General features: G+C 48.5%; 1 protein-coding gene across 2 annotated transcripts; it reads left to right on the forward strand.

Annotated features, from left to right (window-relative positions):
* Positions 1-3,172: 3,172 nt before the first annotated feature.
* Positions 3,173-18,233, forward strand: Lmbr1l (limb development membrane protein 1 like). Of its 2 annotated transcripts, XM_005067207.4 has the most exons (17): positions 3,173-3,522; positions 6,501-6,585; positions 8,020-8,053; positions 9,290-9,429; positions 9,576-9,679; positions 10,300-10,426; positions 11,999-12,067; positions 12,200-12,264; positions 12,552-12,624; positions 12,703-12,786; positions 12,870-12,946; positions 13,766-13,843; positions 14,157-14,230; positions 15,048-15,138; positions 15,362-15,428; positions 17,318-17,479; positions 17,647-18,233. In XM_005067207.4, the coding sequence occupies exons 1-17, from the start codon at positions 3,451-3,453 to the stop codon at positions 17,712-17,714; spliced, it is 1,470 nt and encodes a 489-aa protein (XP_005067264.1). In that variant the 5' UTR covers positions 3,173-3,450; the 3' UTR covers positions 17,715-18,233. The 2 variants fall into 2 exon arrangements, with proteins under 2 accessions (XP_005067264.1, XP_040609796.1); XM_040753862.1 differs by lacking the exons at positions 3,173-3,522; positions 6,501-6,585 and adding an exon at positions 6,656-6,677.
* The last annotated feature ends 2,454 nt before the right edge of the window (positions 18,234-20,687 follow it).

Consider the following 20,687-nt stretch of genomic DNA (forward strand, 5'->3'; position numbering starts at 1 on the left):
GTGAGTCCATGACCATCATGGTGAGAAACATGGCAGCAGGAGAGCAGGCGTGGTGCTGGAGCAGTAGCTGAGAGCTCACATCTGATTCACAAACAGGAAGCAGATAAAGAGGGAATGACCTGGACTTTTGAAATCTCAAAGTCCACCCCCAGTCCCAGTGACACATCTTCAACAAGACCACACCTCCTAATCCTTCCCAAACAGTTCTGTTGTGAAAAAAAAATTGGGGGGGGGGAGAGGACAGGGTTTCTCTGTGTAGTCCTGGCTGCCCTAGAACTCACTTTGTAGACTAGACTGACCTTGAACTCACAGAGATCTGCTTGCCTCAGAGATCTTCCTTTGTTTCTTTTAATCCCGAATGCTGGGATTAAAGGCATGCAATAATACTGCCCGGGGGGAATAATCTTTTTGTACATTGTGAAGATGTGTCAGATTCGTTTAATAAAAAGGTGAATGGCCAATAGCTAAGCAGGATTTTAGGGGCTGAGAGGACACTGGCAAGAAAAAGGGGTCACCAGCCAGATGCAGAGGAGACATGACATGTAGAAGATAGGTAAGAAGCCATGAGCCTGCCGGGCAGTGGTGGCGCACGCCTTTAGTCCTAGCACTCGGGAGGCAGATGCAGGCGGATCTCTGTGAGTTCCAGACTAGCCTGGTCTACAAGAGCTAGTTCCAGGACAGCCTCCAAAGCCACAGAGAAACCCTGTCTCGAAACCCCCCCCCCCCCAAAAAGAAACAAGCCTAACAAGGTGGCTGTGGCTCATGTCTTTAGTCTGCATGTAGGTAAATGCACACCAGGGCAGAAGCCAGGAATATTGGATCTCAATAGGCCAGGAATATTGGATCTCACTGGAACTAGAGTCACAGGGGGCTGCAAGCTCTTTCTCACTGTTCATTATTACCACAGGTTCTAAGCTCTATGAGGGCAGGAGTTCCGTCCTTCATTTCTGTCTATTACCCATGCCTAACCCTTGGCACATTATCGACCTTCATCCTGTGCCTGCCAATTAAGTAAATATTAATGAAACATTCTGGGTTTGCTCTGAGTCTTTTAATTATTTTTGCTTTATTTTGTTGAGACAATGTCAATTGCTGCTTTACTTTTAAGACAAGGTCATGATAGGTAGCCCAGGTTAGGCAGGGACTCATTACCCAAGATGGCCAACTCACATCCTTCTGCCTCAGCCTCCCATATGCTGGGATTATAGGCATGTACCAACACACCCAACCTCAACGTAACTTGCATTTCAATACTGTCACTAAAGCACAGTGCTTTTCATAGTTGAAATAAGTATGTGAGGACTGAGAAAGCCTGGCCTGTAAAGGCTCTTGCCACATCTGATAACCTGAGTTCAACTGCTGGGACCCACACTATGAAGGGAGAAAAACAGCGCTCAAAAGCTGTCCTGTGTCCTCCACACATGCACCGTGGCATGAACAAATGAACGTGCTCCTAAGCACGCGAGCACACACACACACACACACACACACACACACACACACACACACACCACATGTATAGTAAGTGTAAAACCTAAAAGCCTATACATGTTCAGTACAGATGTGATTTTGTTCCCAAATTGTGTTTTGGTTTTTTGTTTGTTTTCATGGTACTAGGGACAAAATCCAAGGCCTGGCACATGCTAAGTTAGTTACCACTGAGTTACATTCCCAGCTGCAAATGTATCTTGCTGCTGTTTTTTGAGAGAGGTTCTCGCTTTGCACTCCAAATGTTTTTTTAGATGTGGTTTCTCACTACAACTTGGGGCTACATGAATAGGGTATCCTGACTAGACAGCCAGCCCTGGGGCTCCTCCTGTCTTCACCTCCCAACCCCAGTGCTGGGTTCACCAGCCTGCACTTAATTGTGGCTCTCAGGGATGGAATTTAGCTTCTGCCTTCTCAGAAGCACTCTACCAACTGAGACATCTTGACAGCTACTCCTCCCAAAGGTTTTATACTTTTTAAAATTGAGATTAATTGAACCCACAGATGTGGAACAAAAAATGTGGAGGGCCAAGTGTATACACATATATATGTTGTGGAATATTTGTTTATACTGTTGTGAAGATGTGTCACTGTGACTGGTTCAATAAACAGCTCAAAGGCCAGCCAGGCAGCAGTGAATGCCTTTAATCCCAATACTCGCTGTACAGATTAGGCTGGCCTCAAACTCACAGAGATCTGCCTGTCCCTGCCTCCTGAGTGCTGGAATTAGAGGCATGCGCCACCACTGGCTGGCAACAACCACTATTTCTAGTCTCAAATTCTTACTATGAGGTTAAAATTAGATAAAGGCTATAGAATGGTACAAGCAGGTTGGTAGTTAATGTTTGGCTCAGGCTGCTCACCAGTATTCCCTGTGGACTTTTCTTCCCAGGGTTTTAGGACAGCCTGGGCCTGGTAGTACATGCCTATTATCTAGCAATCAGTTAACTGGAAAGCTGAGGAAGATCGCTGAGAATTCCAGGACAGCCTGGTTTGCATAGCAAGACCTGTCTCAACAAAACAAAATTTTTTGGCTTTTTTTCCCCCCCGTGACTGGGTTTCTCCGTGTAGCCCTGGCTGTCCTGGAACTTACTTTATAGACTAGGCTGGCCTCGAACTCAGAGATTCGCCCATGCCTCTGCCTCCCGAGTGTTGGGTGGATCTCTGTGAGTTCGAGGCCAGTCTGGTCTACAGAGTGAGTGCCAGGACATCCAGAGCTAAACAGAGAAACCTTGTCTCGAAAAAAACAAAACAAAAAGACTGAGTAAAAGCTTTCAGGAGTGGTTGGAGAACTTCACTACAAATACAATTCAGGAAAATGCTATATAGGTCCTGTGTTACAGAACAGCGGTTCCTTACATTTCTTACATCTCGACCGGTTGTCCTGGTCCAAACCATTCATTTAAACTAAAATCGTGGCTGAAACCAAAAACTTGGAACCATCCTGTCTCCACAGCGGATCAGCGGATTCTTAAGTTTTAGAACAGCTTGGACAGGCCAAAAATATCCCGCCTCCTTTCACAGAATACCCTATCAGCACACCTCTGACGATGAGCGGCAGCCGAGGAGCCAATTAAGTTCCGCTCTTTGCAAGAAACCCGCCCATGCCTTGTGTCGTCACTGGGCCTCTTAAAAGAATAGTACCAAGCCGGGAGCTTCCGCGTAGCTGAGCGGCGGGTATTTGCGTTGAAACGTGACGGGGAGCGACCCCACCTTAAAGGGGAAGGCGCAGAGGGGGACCCGAGCCCTTTAAGACCAGGCGGGCTGGGGCCTGCCCCTTTAAAGGCGGGGCATCCGACGGCTGAATCTGAGCCCCAGATTACCTTGAGTTTCCGTCACGGGCAGCGAGGAGCCGGTGGCTCCTAGGCTGGGTCCGGGTGCTTGGCGGGCGGCGGCGGCCTCATCCCCGCTCGTCCTCCCCGGGCCCGGAGGCACCCCCGCCCCAGTCATGCTGAGCAGAGTATGGAAGCAGCTGATTACGAATTGCTATCCGTGCGAGAGCAGCTGTTCCACGACAGGGTCCGCGAGTGCATCGTGAGTGCGGGACCTGGGCGGGAAGGGGCCGGGCCGAGGTGGGAGGGGCGCGGGCAGCGGTGGGGACAGGAAGTCCTGCCGCCTGGGCTGCCGGCACCTCGGTCCCTGAGACAGCCGGGGCAGCGATGGCGAACTCTGGAGTGGGGTAAGCTGGGTCCCTGAGCCGTAAACAAAGCCGTGGGGTTTCCGTTCCTCCGCTGCTCGCCCCTCCCCCCGCCCCCTTCTACTCCACCCCGGTGGGCGTTCCTGGTGGTGGGTCCTCTGGTGCTGCGAGTTTGATCCTCCGGGAGAAGGAGGATGGATCTGCCTCGGGACAAGTGGATGTGCTTGCTCCCCGTAAAAGCAGACGGGGAGGGCAACGGTAGCTGATGTTGGAACGAAGGGAGACCTGGCCACTTGGAGCAGTTAACCAGGGACGTGCAGTGGTGGCGCGAGGCAGAAGTGTAGGGGATGTAGTGTCCTCTCACTAAGGAAGGAGTAGTCCTGACCGAGGTGGGTAGTAAGATACGGAGATGGAGACGCCGAAGTTTCCGCGTCTATTTTTCTCTCCTTTTCAAGGATGGTTGGTTGTTTTCATTCGTGTTGTGATTGAACCCTGGGCCTCTGGCATGCAGCATGCCAAACACAAGCCAACACAGTGACGCACACCCCACAACACTTCCTGATAATTTGTTTGACACTCTGGAAGGCTGGGTTTCCACCTTTCTAGCATTCGGAGAATTCTTCTATGATGGGAGGGGGTTCCGCTTTAGTCCTGAGCACAGCTGGTATTCCTTACTCCTTCTGAACTTTGCACACAGTAGTGTACTGTTCTAGGATAGGAGCACTCCAGTGGAACTTCCTTAGGGAAGCATATTTTCCTTGGGCCTGCTTTGAGTTACTATCTCTCTGTGCTGTTTCTCCCTCGGAGCTCTGCACATACTAAATGAAAAGGGAAGGCTTTGGAGGAATGGAAAAGAAGTCTTAATAAATTGAGGGGAGGACACGGATGAAGTCATCCTTCATTTTTCTCAGGCGGAGCTTTACGCTAACCCTAGGTATGCTTGGATTGAAGAAAGGGAAGCAGGATATACCTAGGTCTGACTTTATCATGAGGGCAGGAAAGTACAAGTGTATGGCCCCAGTGTAAGAATCAAGTGACATCCTTGTGTGTTCCTTGGTAGAGAGGTACTCAGTGGAGCATACCACAGAGGCACAGCTAGACCTTGAGTCACTGTATAAGGGCTGACAACCTGGAGAGATGAGCCTCAGAAAACTGCTTATGTTTCTACCTTCTAAGACGTTAGCTTAGGACATCAGCCTAAGGCCAAGGGCAGCTGAAGGTTTCTGGTACTTTCTATGTTAGAGAACAAATTAGGCTGGGTGCTGGTGTGGCTTATGCCTATCCTAGTACTCAGTAGGCAAAGGCAGGCAGATATCTGAGTTGGAGGCCAGCTTGGTCTACAGAGTGAGTTGTGAGTTCCAGGACAGCCAGAGTAATAGAAAAACTCTGTCTCAGAGAGAGAGAGAGAGAGAGAGAGAGAGAGAGAGAGAGAGAGAGAGAGAGAGAGAGAGAGAGAGCATGCACGAGCACCCTAGCCTGTCCTGGAGGTGTGTGGAACTCCAGCCCTGACCTTTTGAGCTCTTCTGCCTTCTTAGATATTACGCAAGTTCAGGGCCAAAAGAGGCAGAACACTTGGCTGTAAAAACGCAGCTACGATCTGAGTGGCTCCTTGTGTGGGAATTCCCTAAGTCAGAAGATACAGCTCTCTTCTAGACTCAGGACATCATCTTGGTGTCTTCTCTCCTTGTCACTGTACAGATTTCCTATATGGAAATCAGTTCCTCGGAGACTAGAAGACACAAGAGACTGACTGCTTTTGTCTTTGCCTACCTCAACTGCAGTGACATCTATTTTGTGTATTCTCTGAGTCCTAATTAATCTGTCCAAGTTCTGTCAATTGGAGGTCTAACCACTCAAGACCATGGGTAGGTCCTAAGAGACCCTGTCCTGAAGTTGGAAGTCACTTGTGGCAGGGCCTGAGGATTGACTACTTTTTTGTTTTTGTTTTTGTTTTTGTTTTTGTTTTTTCAAGACAAGGTTTCTCTGTCTGTGGCTTTGGAGCCTGTCCTGGAACTAGCTCTTGTAGACTAGGCTGGCCTGGAACTCACAGAGATCCTCCTGCCTCTGCCTCTTGAGTGCGTGTGCCACCACTGCCCAGCTGGATAACCAGCTCTGGAAATGTAGGACCTGACTAAAGCCTCCTCTTAGGCTAAATGATAATTAAATGGGCTGCAGTTGGCCATTGAGCAGACCTGGTGTTTCAGGCCCTTGATAAATGAAGTAGAAGTTCTGATTTCTGATTTGGCTCATAGACGTGATTTTGACATAGTAGCTCATGAGTGTACTTTCTCATGGCAGCAGATGGAGTTGGGTGAGAGGACATAACAGGACAATGCAAACATCTTTTCCTCAAGCTTGTTACTCTCCCAGAATATTCTCAAAGTGTAGTCAATCTCTCTCATTCTGTGGCCTGATTTAGGGTATGGGGTATGTGTGTGCATGTGTAGTTCTAGGAGTTTCTCTGTTCACCTCTAAAGATATGGTTGAAGCTTGTGGCTCCAGCAAAGTACCAGGACTGGGTTGGTGCTGTTTCCCCAGGGACCTGGGACAACCTCTGTTTGGTCCTGCTTAGAGCCCCCAACGCATCAGTGAGAAATGTAGAATCTCAGGGTTTATGGAGCTTTTTGTTTTATTTGTTTTTTTGTTTTCCGAGACAGGGTATCTCTGTGTGTAGCCCAGCTGCCCTAGAATAGCGCTGTAGGCCAGGATGGCTTCGAACTCACAGAGGTCTGCCTGCCTCTGCCTCCCGAGTGTTGGGACTAAAGACATGCACCACCATCACCCAACATATGGAGCTTTATATTGAGGCCCTTGAGGCTATAGAATGTGCTAGGAGCTATAGAATTTCTCATTCCAGGTTGTTTTTTAACCTTAGATATCAATACTTCTGTTTGCAACACTGTACATCCTCTGCCACATCTTCCTGACCCGCTTCAAGAAGCCCACTGAGTTCACCACAGGTACTGTGGACATCCCTCCTTCAGCCAGAGTGCCAGTTGCCATGGAACCAGCCTCAGAGGAGTGGGTGACGTGGCCTGTGGGGAAAGGAAAGGTAGCTGTGCTGGCTGTTCTGAACCTTTGCTGCTCAGCCCCTGTCCTTCCACAGGCATAGCTCAGGTGGCAGATGGGAGGTCTAGATGAAATAGCTTTCATTTCTTTCTTGATACTTCATTGCTTTATTTGTATATATTTTAAGTTAGAGTACAAAATAATGTTTTATTGTGGCTTTTTCAAAATCAGGTATCCCTTTCTTGGTTTTATTTTTGTTTTGTAGATAATATCTCATGTAGTCCTTACTGGCCTCAAACTCTTTGTGTAGCTAAGGGTGACTTTGAACTCCTGGCTCTACCTCCTAAATACTGGGCTTTATGGTGTATTGTGAGCTACCACATCTCTGTCCATGTAGCTTTTCTTCCTTTTGTCTTGTTTTTTGTTTATTTGTTTTTAAATATTTGAGACAGAGTTTCTCTGTAGCTCTGGCTGTCCTGGAACTCACTCTGTAGACCAGGCTGGTCTCGAACTCACAGAGATTCGCCTGCCTCTGCCTCTCAAGTGCTGGGATTAAAGATGTGCACTGCCACCACCCACATCCATGTAGCTTTTCTTTTTGTTTTGTTTTTTTTTGTTGTTTTTTTTGTTTTTGGTTTTGGTTTTTTGAGACAGGGTTTCTCTGTGGCTTTGGAGGCTGTCCTGGAACTCACTTTGTAGACCAGGCTGGCCTCGAACTCAGAGATCCTCCTGCCTCTGTCTCCCAAGTGCTGGGATTAAAGGCGTGCGCCACCAACGCCCGGCCCATGTGGCTTTTCTAATCCTCAGTTTCACCCTACAAAATGGGCATAATAAGTCTACCTGGTACTTTGTCACTGGAGGGACCAAGTGAGAGTCATTTGTGAACCTGAATTTGGAAGTGCAGGGTGAGTGTCGTGGTCATGTTTTGTGCCATCTCCTTTCCTAGTGTTTTCCCACTAGGATCCGGCACCTCCTAAGGTTTGTAGAAAGACTAAGTTTTCTTGGAGTGTGGCTTTGGGTCCCATTGGGGAATCATTGGTGGGATAGAGAAACACAGCTATCTACGTTAGTGTGTCCCCTCGGGGACTTTTCTCTGTGCACTGCCCCCCATGTATTTCTTTTCCCTTCCCCTAGCCACTGATGTGAACAACCTCAGTACAGTCTGAACCTCTGTAAGGAGGAGCTTGTGAGAATAGTGATGGGAGGAGGGAGAAGAGCAGGGGAATTTGGACTTGTATTCTGTGTACCTAGGGCCACTGGTCATTAACTGCCACTGTGGTTGGAGAACAGGTTGTGTCTTCAGTGGTGGGGATAGAGGACACATTATAATATTTCTGGCTCCCAGAGCTACCCACTGATGTCCCCTTCCTGTCTGTCTCTTGCAGTGGATGATGAAGATGCCACAGTTAACAAGATTGCGTGAGTGTCATTACCCTCAACACCGAATCCAGTGACTTTTAGTAGCTGAGATCTAGAAAGTCCTCTAGGGTAGCAGGAGCAGGAGCTGTCTGTCATCCATCCAAGAGAGAAAGAGTTCCTCCTTGCACCCTATTTCTGGCTTCGCCTCATGCTGGGGATGCTCAGAAAAGCTGCTGTTCCTGTCTCCCTGGTTGGGCCAGGAACTTTGTGATCAGGATAGGGGCTGGGGCCTGAGTCACCAGGAAATGGCTTCAGCTTGGCTTCACCTCCCAACAGTCAGTGTGGGTGGGGAAGGGACAGGGGAGACGAGCGAATGGAAAAAGGACAGGGTTTGGTGATGATTAAAAACCCCTGAGGAATCAGAGAAACCCTATCTCGAACACCCCCCCCAGCACACACACACACACACACACACACACACACACACACGCACACTCACTCACTCACTCACTCACTCTTCACTCTGAGGGCAAAAAATGCTTGGTTCTTAGAGGAATGCCCTTATTATGGACAGTTTTTTTTAAAACCTCATTTATTTTTACTTTATGTTTAATTGGTATTTTGCCATGGGCATCGAGTCCCCTGGAACCAGTCACAGACAGCTCTGAGCTGTCATGTGGATTCTGGGAATTAAACCCAGGTCCCCTGGAAGAGCAATCAGTCCCGTGGACAGCACACAGAGGAAATATGGAGATGCCCCCTCTGGATTGACAACTAGAAGGCAGCACTATCCTTTTGTGGATTTGTTTCCAGCTGGTGCAGTCCGTGGCACAGGCCTTGCTTATGAAGTTGGGTTTTAGCTTGTGTTTATCCTCTGCACTAATGCCTTCTTAAAGGGCATAGCCATATGGAGCGACTGAGCTCTTATCCATAGAGAAAGAGGCGAGCTCAGAAATCCATATCCCTAAGCAAAGAGGAGGAGCCACGGCCCTTGCTTTGTTAGTATTCCTGGCATGCCCTATAGTCATGTATGGGAAGATCACATTCCTGGGATAGCCTAAACAAGTGACATGGCTGCTGACCAGGTGCCCATGAATGCCTGAGATGGCATCCATCCCAGGTGCCAAGGCTACCCGTAGGTAAGGACTAGGGTTAGATGACAGAGAGCCCAGCTGGACAGCTCCTTCCCATTGCTACAGTTGGCCCTAGAAGCCATAGGTGCCCTTGGGAAGAAACAGGGCTTCTAGGGCAGCAGCACGTGAGTGCTGGGCTGACCCGTCCATCCTCTTCCCTTAGGCTGGAGCTGTGCACCTTTACCCTGGCGGTCGCCCTGGGTGCTGTCTTACTCTTGCCCTTCTCCATCATCAGCAACGAGGTGTTGCTCTCATTGCCACGGAACTACTATATCCAGTGGCTCAACGGCTCCCTCATCCATGGTATGTGGCTCTGGACTGGAGCTTGGGTGGGGTAGGAAATAAGGCAGGTAATTATGCAGATTCAGACAGTCTTGGGCTAATCAGTCATGTTACCCACATCCAGTGGCCCCTTAGTGACCAACTCTGCTTTTTGTTTTTGGCTCTAGGTCTTTGGAACCTCGTTTTTCTCTTCTCCAACCTGTCCCTCATCTTCCTTATGCCCTTTGCATATTTCTTCACAGAGTCTGAGGGCTTTGCTGGCTCCAGAAAGGTAAGTGCAGGAAACATTAGTCAAGTCAGGTCAGAAGCAGAACTCTACTCTAGGGAATTGACATAGGACATAATTTACAGACTTCAGTCAGAGTTAATGGATGGAACAAACAGTCTGAGGCTGTAGGAACATGAGAATTTGCTGCCACCCCAAGCTTACAGGGCATTTCTAGAACCATTGGTGGTTAAAATTGAGAATATGTGTTTATTTAGCAGTAGCTGCTGCTGGAACCCATTATGCCAAAGGTGAGAGAAAGCATAGGAAATGCCAGACTTGTTCCAATGCCTTCACCTTCCCTGCTGATCCTGTGTTAGGCAGGCTGAAGCAGAAGTCAGAGAGACAGATATCATGGGTCATCTCCTCAGAACAGACGAGGAGACTGCATGGTTGGAGGATGGGGTTTACAAGTGAATCCCCAGGATATGGAATAAATCCAGAGCAGGGAGTAGGAGGACAGAGTGATTCAGAATTGTAAGAGAGAAACACCTCTCCTGTCTTCTGAACCCAGACCTCCTTGGTCCCCTAAACCCAGGCATAACTCTAATGACTCCTTCCTTCCCCACACTGCTGGAGAGTAATGTTGACGCCTTCCTCTGCTTCCCCGTCTCTCCCTCGTGTAGGGTGTCCTGGGCCGTGTCTATGAGACAGTGGTGATGCTGATACTCCTCACCCTGCTTGTGCTGGGCATGGTGTGGGTGGCTTCAGCCATTGTAGACAATGATAAGGCCAGCAGGGAGTCGCTCTATGGTGAGTTAAACAGTTTTGGCTCATAGGTACAGAGTTTCAATCTGTGGTCGTTAGGTCTGGTTTCTGGGCTGTGGTGAAGTAGAGCCTCATGGCGAGGAGCAGGTGCTGGTGTAGCAAAGCTTATGAACCCATGGAGGCCAGAACTCTGCTCCAGACACTTCCGAAGGGCTCGCCTCTGCTCACTATAACAGGGACCAGGCCTTCAACACGCACAGTCTAAAAGACTATTTTACATCCAAGCCATAACAGCTCCAGCTTTTTCCTCTTTGTTAAAAAGATTACGTGTTGGGTGTTTTCCCTGTATGCATGTCTGAGCACCGCGTGTGTGCAGTGCCGAAGAGACCAGAGGAGGGCGTCAGATCCTCTGGAACTGCAGTTACAGGAGGCTGTGAGCTGCGGTGTGGGTGCTGGGAACCAAACCTGCATCCTCTGCAGCCCTGTGCTCCTACCTTTTCTTTAGAGCTTGTAATTTGAGCACTCGTGGGACTAAGTCAGGATAATTGCCATGAGTTCATACAGTGAGTATGAGGCTATCTTGGGCTGTAGAGGAAGATGCTCACTCTGTTTTTGTTTTGTTTTTTTCAAAATCGTGTTTCTTTGCTACACAAAGGAACCTTGGCTGTCCTTGAACTCACAGAGATCCTCTTGCCTCTGCCTCCCAAGTGCTGGGATTAAAGTTGTGCACTACCAGCCGGGCATTGGTGGCGCATGTCTTTAATCCCAGCACTTGGGAGGCAGAGGCAGGCGGATCTCTGTGAGTTCGAGGCCAGCCTGGTCTACAATAGCTAGTTCCAGGACAGCCTCCAAAGCCACAGAGAAACCCTGTCTCGAAAAACCAAAAAAAAAAAAAAAAAAAAAAAGCTGTGCACTACCACCACCCAGCTAAGATTCTGTCTTGAAAAGAAAAAATAATACTGGTTTTTGAATTGACGATGTGTATTTGTAGTCCTCTCAAAGAGGAAAAGACTGGCACTATTTCTGTAGGCCGAGGTTCCAAACTGACAGACTTTGAACATATCTAACATTCAGAAATATTCCTCTGGGTTCAGTCAGTGATTTAAAAAATAGATAATTATCTGGGTGGTGGTGGCACAGAATTTTAATTCCAGCATTCAAGAGGCTGAGACAGGTAGATCTCTGAGTTCCAGGCTAGCCAGGGCTACAGAGAGCCTTTGTTTAAAAATAAATAAATTATAGATAACCAATTATTTACTGTAAAGTCCAGACTGGTCTTGAAATCTTTTTGTCTTGACCTCCTGGTTCTGCTGGGATTACAGGCCTGTGCCACCATACCCAACCTCCCATTTTAAAATCGAGAAGTTTCATTTTAACATCTCCCTTGCTTGACAAGGGAGAGGATCTGACTATACATAACCCTGTATAAATACACCTGCCTTCTGTATAAATCAGGATCACTAGTTTGCCTAGCACTCAACTTCTAACCTGGGCCAGCGTTCTCGTGTGTTTTACTTGCCTAGAGCCTGAAGGTGTATTGTGTTCCTGTCACCCTGAGCCTATCACCTCCTCCTGTTCAGGAGGAAGACAAGCTGACAAGGCTTTTCTTGTCTTTAGACTTCTGGGAGTACTACCTCCCCTACCTCTATTCCTGTATCTCCTTCCTCGGAGTTCTCCTGCTCCTGGGTGAGTACAGAGTCTGGGAGGGAAAGAGAGTACCTTGGGCTCCAGCAATCAGAGTGGAAGGAGAAGGGTTGGGGAAGGGCTGGGGGAGAGTGAAGGATCTGAGAGGAGACTGACAAGCTCTTGTCCCTACAGTGTGCACTCCACTAGGTCTGGCCCGCATGTTCTCAGTCACTGGGAAGCTGCTGGTCAAGCCCCGGGTATGTAGTACTCCTTGCTTTTTGTACAGGGTGAATTTTCTGCGTGAGGCCAAACCATGAAATGAACCTACAGTTGTGTTGTACACAACCTCCAGAAGGCCATACCCTCAGTTGGCTTCTGTGTCCTTTGCCTCATCATCTGGAGCTGGTCAGAGTGTGAGGAATTAGGATAGGACAAAGCTGCTGGGCATGGGGTGGTGAATGAGAGTTAGAGCCAAGACTGGGACTGTAGAGGGCTGTCGGGGTCAGAGAGCCTCTGCCAGCCCCTTCCTGTCCCCTGCCCTCAGCTGCTAGAAGACCTGGAAGAACAGCTGAACTGTTCAGCCTTTGAGGAGGCAGCTCTGACTCGAAGAATCTGCAGTGAGTTAAATACTCCCTTGCTTGGGTGGTGCATGGGCCTTGGCAAGCACTGAAGGGAAGTGTCTTGTCTGCCCTCAGACCCCACCTCCTGCTGGCTGCCTTTGGACATGGAGCTGCTGCACAGACAGGTCCTGGCTCTGCAGACACAGAGGGTCCTCTTAGGTCTGTATGTGCACTGGCACTTTCCCCGGGGAGAATAGTTCCTGGTTCCAAGTACCTGCTGACACTCTCCCGTCCCTGCACAGAAAAGCGACGGAAGGCTTCAGCCTGGCAGCGGAACCTGGGCTACCCTCTGGCCATGCTGTGCTTGCTGCTGCTGACGGTGGGTTTACCAGCCCTGGTGGGGTGGGGAGCAAGTGGGTCCTTGGTACCTTAGTTCCTCAGGGAAGACAAAGATGTACGTTGACATGGTTGTCATCATAGTAGTAGTTGCCTCTCAGAGGGTCTGCTTTGTGTCCCATCATGTGGTAAGAACATTAGTTCCAGCCTGGCGTTGGTGGCGCATGCCTTTAATCCCAGCACTCAGGAGGCAGAGGCAGGCAGATCTCTGTGAGTTCGAGGCCATCCTGGTCTACAAAGCGAGTTCCAGGAAAGCCTCCAAAAAAAAAAAAAAAAAAAGAACATTAGTTCCTATTTTGTGGATGAAGAAACACAACTGACTTGCCCCAGACCAGACAAAGTCATTGAGAAAGTGCAGAGATTTGCCTTAGAAGGAGAATAAAGGTGGAATCTAGTGTCTCTCCTGTACTGGATTAGGACTTCAGGAATACTTTTAGAGGAAACGGTACCTTTGTCTAGGTTAGTTCCTCTGTGTGCGAGTGTGTGCACATGCATGTGCGCTCGCATTGCTGGGGATTGACCAGGTTTTTGCATGTACTGGTAAAGTACTCTGCAGGGCTACACTCCTAACCCCATAGGTGTACCCTTTGTAGTTAGGCTTTTGCCGTCGTCCGTTGGAAGCAGTTTATCCAGTAGTATCTTCAAAGTGCTGTGTTGCTAGCAGCTGCTCAAGGAGGTCCCTAAAACTGCTTGGAGGCTGAGCTCCTCGTAGAACTAAAGGGAGTACTCTTCATAGTGAGCTCAGAGCACAGCTGTGGGCTGGAGCAGGGTTGATGGGAGTTGGTGACCTTACTGCACACAGGGCCTGTCCGTGCTTATTGTGGCCATCCACATCCTGGAGCTGCTCATCGATGAGGCTGCCATGCCAAGGAGCATTCAGGTACAGGGCTCTCTTCCCACTACTTCTTTTGGAGAGGGCTTAATTAAGAAAGGCTGGGTAAGATATATGTATGTATGTATGCATGTATGTATGTATGTATGTATGTATGTGTAGTGTCTCATGCCTGTTAATCCTAGCACTTAGGAGACTGGAGCAGGGTGGATTGCCACAAGTTTCAGGACAGAAAGCATTAAATCCTGTCTGGGCATGGGGGCTGGAGAGAGACAGAAGCTGAGGATAGAGGGAAGGCTGGGTGGGGCTGAGGGTACTCAAGGTGGGAATGTTCCTCAATCATGCCACCCCACCCCTACAGGATGCCTCCCTGGGTCAGGTCTCCTTCTCCAAACTGGGATCCTTTGGTGCCATCATCCAGGTCGTGTTGATCTTGTATCCTTCTGGAAATTCTGTGGCTTCTTCTCATCAAACTGCCTCCCAGGACTCCAATAGACTCCTTGGGAATAATGGGGAGGGGTAGTAGGGAGGGGCAAATCTTCATCTAACTTGGGTTCAGACAAGGAAATACTTGATCTTAAGGACCCAGGAGATAGCTCAGTTGGGTAAGTGCGTCTGCCCATCGTCCAGTGCTGAGAGGCAGGGAGAGGAAGACCCAGGTGGTTTGTTCAAGAGCCAGTCTAGCCAAACTGGTAAATTCCAGGCTTGAAATAGCCTGTCTCAGAAAATAGTAAGGTAGTTGGCTGGCAAGATGGTCCAGTGAGGGGTGTTGGTGCTCTTGTAAGAGCACCCGAATTCAGTTCCCAGCACCCAGTTCAGGTGGCTTATAACCATCTGTAACTCCAGCTCCAGAGGATCTGACACCCTCTTCAGACGTCCATATTCATATGATCATACCACCACACACGTACACACAAATGAAAAATTTTTTAAGAGATGGCTTAGTAGATCAAAGTGCCTACTATGCAAACCTGACAGCCTGAGTTCTATCCCTGTGAACTCGCAGTGGCATGAGTTCGTAGACTGACCCCTCAAACTCTCTGTAGCACGAACACACACACACACACACACACACACCCTATAAGAGTAAATTAATAGAAGACACCTAACCTTGACCTGTGACCTGCAGACACATGTACATATGCCACACAGAAAAACTTAATCTTGGAAAGATCTCAGGAGTCCTTTTTCTGAGACAGGCAGTCGTTGCTTCTTAGAGGCTGGCCAGTTCTTCCCTAACCTGTGGTGACAGTTACCTGATGGTGTCCTCAGTTGTGGGTTTCTACAGTTCTCCACTCTTCCGAAGCCTGAGGCCCAGATGGCACGACACAGCTATGACACAGGTAGCTGGGAGGGAAGAGGAGAAGCCATCTGGGGTATGTGTGAGTACTGGGTGTTGGCAACACTCCCACAACCACCAACAGCATTTCTCTGTGTAGCTGACTGTCCTGGAACATGATCTGTAGACCAGGCTGGCCTGAAACTCACAGAGATCTGCTTGCCACTGCCTCCCGAGGGCTGACAACTCTTGCTGCTTTTGCTTCTTCTTTCTTTTCTCTCACCCAGATAATTGGGAACTGTGTCTGCCTCCTGGTCCTAAGCTCAGCACTTCCTGTCTTCTCTCGGACCCTTGGTAAGTACTGAAAGTAGGGAAGGGAATTGACGTCGTTTTCATAGCTGTAAAAATGAGGTTAAAGGCCAGTCTGGGCTTCACAGGGAGTTCCAGGCAAGCCTCAGCTACATAAGGAGACCCTGTAACAGCAGAATTGCCATGGTCTTACTAATCATGCTGCCTGAGTCTCCAAAGTGCTGATTAAGTGACACAACGCCATGCTTAGCTGGGATTTTTTTAAAGATTTATTTATTACATATGCAGTGTTCTGCATACATGTATGCCTGCAGGCCAGAAGAGGGCACCAGATCTCATTGTAGATGGTTGTGAGCCACCCACCATGTGGTTGCTGGGAACTAAACTCAGGACCACTGGAAGAGCAAGCAATGCTCTTAACCCCCGAGCCATCTCTCCAGCCCAGGAATAATAAATTATTATTATTATTATTGTTTGTTTGTTTGCTTGTTTTTTTGAGACAAAGTTTCTCTGTATAACAACCTGGCTGTCCTGGAACTTGCTCTGTAGACAAGGCTGGCCTCAAGTCACAGAGATCCTCTGTCTCTTGAGTGCTGGGGCTAATGGCATGCACCACCACCACCCGACAGTTATTACTTTTAAAGATTTATTATTTTATGTGTATGAGTGTTTTGCCGGCATGTATGTTTGTGCACCTCTTGCATGCAAGGTGTCTGTGGAATGCCAGAAGAGGGGTCAAATGCCCTGAGCGGGAGGTGTGATGGTCGTGAGTCACTGATGGCTGCTGGGCACTTACTCCAAGTGCTCTTTACTACTGAGCCATCTCTCCAGTCCCAGAATTGTTTGGGTTATTTTGTTTTGTTTTGTTTCTGTGGCTTTGGAGGCTGTCCTGGATCTAGCTCTTGTAGACCAGGCTGGTCTCAAACTCACATTGATTCGTTTGCCTCTGCCTCCCGAGTGCTGGGATTAAAAGCATGCGCTACCCAAATGTGAGTGCCAGTGAGAAGGCCTGGACAACCTATGGGGCTCTGAGCTGTGGATCAGTGTCTATCCCTGGTATACAATCTGTCTTCATGTGCCTATAGCACAAAGAGAGATGCTCTCTCAGCCTGGACTCTTAGGGGAGTGCCTTGACCCTACCAAGAGTAAAATGATAGACTCTAGACATCCCCTATGTGGAAGGATTTGGCAATAGGGTGGGAGGGAGGGTGGAAGGGGAGTGCGGGAGGACAGGAGGGAGAGGGAACTGGGATTGACATGTAAAACAAGCTATTTAAAATTAAAATAAAAAAAAAAGCATGCGCTACCACCAACCTTGCTCCCAGATTATTTTTATATACATTGGTGTTTTGTCTTTATTCATGCCTGTGTGAGAGTGTCAGATCCGCCATGCAGGTGCTAGGAATTGAATCTGGGTCCTCTGGAAGAGCAGCATGTGCTCTTAAGCACTGAGCCATCTCTCCAGTCCTTGCTGTAATTAGTATAGCCCCATTGTTTTCTCTGTTTTAATTTTGAGGAAACGGAGCCCAGAGCATTTGTATCTCCCAGCTATCTAGAAGTGGAATCGGGATAAAAACAGCATGATGACTGTTTTCTTAGCTACATAACTGTGCCCTACTGAAAACTTAATAGCTAACTTGCAGATTCATAGCTAGGAAGCACGTGCTATCCCGGGAAACCCTAGAGCTACCTAAGGCTAGAGGCAGCCCCGCTGGAGGAAACGAGTCAGGCAGGAGGAGTAGGGGCTCACTTAGCTGTGGATGCCTTCAATAGTCCTGGACAGGCCTGGGAATGGGCTTGAGAGTAGTAATATATGCACTGCCATTCTAGCTGATGTGACATTCAGATGTGGCCACTAGGGAGCAGCAGAAAGTTGGCTCCTTTGAGGAGAGGGTTTGGGGAATTCCCTCTTCAAATCACTGACTTTGTACTAGGGCTGACTCGCTTCGACCTGCTGGGCGACTTTGGACGCTTCAACTGGCTGGGCAATTTCTACATCGTGTTCCTCTACAACGCAGCCTTTGCTGGCCTCACCACACTCTGTCTAGTGAAGACCTTCACTGCAGCTGTGAGGGCAGAGCTCATCCGAGCCTTTGGTAAGGGAGTCCGACAACGCATGGGCTGGGGAAGGGCGTTCTGAACCGAGAGTGACCCACCTGTCTGTCTGTTACCTGGCTTCTTCACCCCTTGCATGCCCTGGTTGCCTCACCTCTGAGCAGCTAGAATCGTGTCCACTTCTGACTGCCTGCCTTCTCTTTTCCAGGGCTGGACAGACTGCCACTGCCTGTCTCTGGTTTCCCCCGGTCTTCCAGGAAGAAACAGCACCAGTGACCTCCAGCTAGGGGTTGGGAAGAGGAAAACTGGACACTGCCTAGGCCGGGAGGCCAGCCAGGGTGGTTGGACCTCAGGACCTGGAACCTGGGAGGGTGGATGGAGGAGGGAACCGAACCATCCGCACTGCTGCAAAATCTGAGCCAGAGTTTGGGACCCTCCTCCTCCTGCCTTTTCAGATGTAGCCTTGGCCTCAGCGTGAGGTGGAGCTGAGGGATTGGCTCTCGATCCTGGTCCCAAATCCGTTTACACACCAGTCTGCCTCAATCCTGTTCCAGGCCATGCCTGAAGCCATGTTTACATGATTTGATGTGCAATAGGGTGGGTGGGGGTGGGAGGGACTGGGCCATGGTAGGGTCTGGAGACAGGCTGTCTTCCTTGCCTCTGGCCCAGCAGAGCCTAAGCACTGTGCTATCCTATAGAGGGGCTTTGGACCACTGGAGAGACCAAGATGCCCAGAGGAAGAGCTGTAACCATCAGCAATAAAGTTGATCCCAGGGTTCTCTTGGTTTTTGTAAAGAGCCTGTCTCTGTGCCTATAATACCTGTTCCGGCCAGGGTCCTGAGTCTACCAAGGAGAAGCTTCCTTCCCCTCTGCACTGGAAGTGCAAAGAGATTCTGTTCTTCCTTAGCTCTACTTCAAGGTGGCTGGTCTCAACTGTGTGGGCATGTCAGCCCACACCTTTAACCCCAGCACTCAGGAGTCAGAGAATCGCTATGATTTTTTGAGGCTAGCCTAATCTACATTGCAAGTTCAGACCAGCCAAGGTTACATGATGAGACCTTGTTCTTGACTAGTCTCCCGAATGTTCCCTGCTACTTGGGGCTTTGTTTCTATACTTTGGGAAACAGGGTACTAAGGCATGGGCACAGATATGTGATCCCATCCGCTGTCTACCTACACCTTCAGCCCTTACCTCCCACACTTAATTGGCTGTAGAGTAAAAATAATTGGCAGTTTTTTATTCCTACCTCAGAGAAGAACCTGACTTTATTTTTGTAAAGACTGAAAATTCCTTGTTCTCAGAAACAAACCTTCTGTAGACTTCTACAGATTATCCATTACATAGTTTCAAAAGTGACCATTTCTCTCATAGTAGTTACTTGTAATTACTATTTTTTGTTGTTTTGCTTGAGTCAGAATCCCTGTGTAGTCCCTGGCTGGCCTGGAACTTACTGTGTTGGCCAGGCTGACCCCAGACTCTCAGAGATCCACCTGCCCCTGCCTGCTTAGTTCTGGGATTACAGGGATTAGCCCCGCTGACCTTCCCAGCCCGGGGCAGGCTGTGGGTGTCAGGCCCAGGGCCTCACACTCGCTAGGCACTTGCTCCATCCTTGAGCTACGTTGCCCCTGCGTGATCACTTCCTTGTAAATGGAAGTCAGATGTTGGAAAGGGGTTTCTCTGCTTTTTGTTCTCCCAGTTCATAGAAAGTCACTGAGTGCTAGCCTTGGAACTGGGTGAAGGGAGGGGGTATGTGGAATACAAAAAGTGTAGATTCCACAAATACTTGCCAAGTGCAGTACTTTAAGCTAGACGGCCTTGGAAATACATGATAAGCAAGCTTGTGCTGAAGAATTGCTTTGTCTAAAAGGATGCCGGTATTCTGATACTTGTTCTCTAGCGGTTAGTGGCTGCCCTACAAGGGGACATTGGTCACAGTGTCAGGACATCAGGGAAGGTTTTTTGTTTTTTATTTTGTAATGTTTGTTTTGCACATGTGTGCACGGGCACACTATGGTGTAAGTGTAAAGGTCGTAGGACAACTTACTTTGGTTCTCTCCTTCTATCATGAGTTTTGATCAAAATCAGGTTGCCAGGCTTGGTAGCAAGTACTTTTATATACCAAGCCAGTGGTGGTGCATGCCTTTACTCCGGGGAGGCAGAGACAACCAGATTTCTGTGAGTTCCAGGCCAGTTTGGTCTACAAATCGAGTTCCAGGACAACCAGGTCTGTTACACAGAGAAACCCTGTCTCAAAAAAAAAAAAAAAGAAAGAAAGAAAAAAAGAAAAAGGTAAAAGGTCTCATTATATAGCTCAGGTTGGCCTCCAAATCACAGAGATCCACTTGGTGTTGCCTTCTGAGTGTTGGGATTAAAGTTGTGCAGTACCATGCCTAGCCCTTTTAAAGAAACAAACAAAACAAAGACAAACAAAATAACTTTGGCCAGGTATACTGGTATGCACCTTTCATCTCAGCCTTTGAGAAGCATAGGCAGGTAGATCTCTGAGTTCAAGGCTAACGTAGTCTACATAGCAAGTTCCAAAACAGTTAAGGATAAATAGAGACACCCCATCTTGGAATTTTTGTTAGTGTTTTTGAGACAGGGTTTCTCTGCATAGTCCTGGCTGTCCTGAAACTCACTCTGTAGACCAGGCTGGCCTCAGAGTCACAGAGATACACCTGCCTCTGCCTCCCAAGTGCTGGGATTAAAGACGTGCACCATCACCACACAGCTTCAACAGTTTTAAGGTTTGCTTTTAGCCTGGCAAGAGTGGTGAGAAACCCTACCTCAAAAAAGATAAATAAAGCCGGGCGGTGGTGGCGCACGCCTTTAATCCCAGCACTCGGGAGGCAGAGGCAGGCGGATCTCTGTGAGTTCGAGGCCAACCTGGTCTACAGAGCTAGTTCCAGGACAGCATCCAAAGCCACAGAGAAACCCTGTCTCGAAAAACCAAAAAAAAAAAAAAAAAAAAAAAAAGATAAATAAAAATTAAATACTGTCTTTAGCTTTTGTGTATGAATGTCAGTGTGCATGTCTGTGTATCTACTGTGTACAAGCCTGGTGCCTCCTAGAGTCCAAAAGAGGACATCATAGTCTCTGAACCTGGAATTCAGGAAGTTGTGAGCTGACAAGATGATGTTGAGAGTCAAACACAGGTCTTCTGCAATAACAGCAAGCGCTCTTAACTGCTTAGCCATCTTTCCAGCACAAATGATTTATTCTCGTGTGTGTGTGTGTGTGTGTGTGTG

This window comes from Mesocricetus auratus, unplaced genomic scaffold (genome assembly GCF_017639785.1).
Source record: "Mesocricetus auratus isolate SY011 unplaced genomic scaffold, BCM_Maur_2.0 Super-Scaffold_100010, whole genome shotgun sequence".
NCBI classification, from domain to species: Eukaryota; Metazoa; Chordata; class Mammalia; order Rodentia; family Cricetidae; genus Mesocricetus; species Mesocricetus auratus.

What these genes read in the sequence shown, in the direction of transcription:
- Lmbr1l (XM_005067207.4), top strand. Translation starts at nt 3,451, where the DNA reads ATGGAAGCAGCTGATTACGAATTGCTATCCGTGCGAGAGCAGCTGTTC. An exon ending in GCCACAGTTAACAAGATTGC is followed by an intron (nt 8,054 to 9,289) that starts GTGAGTGTCATT and finishes CTCTTCCCTTAG; the next exon opens with GCTGGAGCTGTGCACCTTTA. An exon ending in CCATGCCAAGGAGCATTCAG is followed by an intron (nt 13,844 to 14,156) that starts GTACAGGGCTCT and finishes CCACCCCTACAG; the next exon opens with GATGCCTCCCTGGGTCAGGT.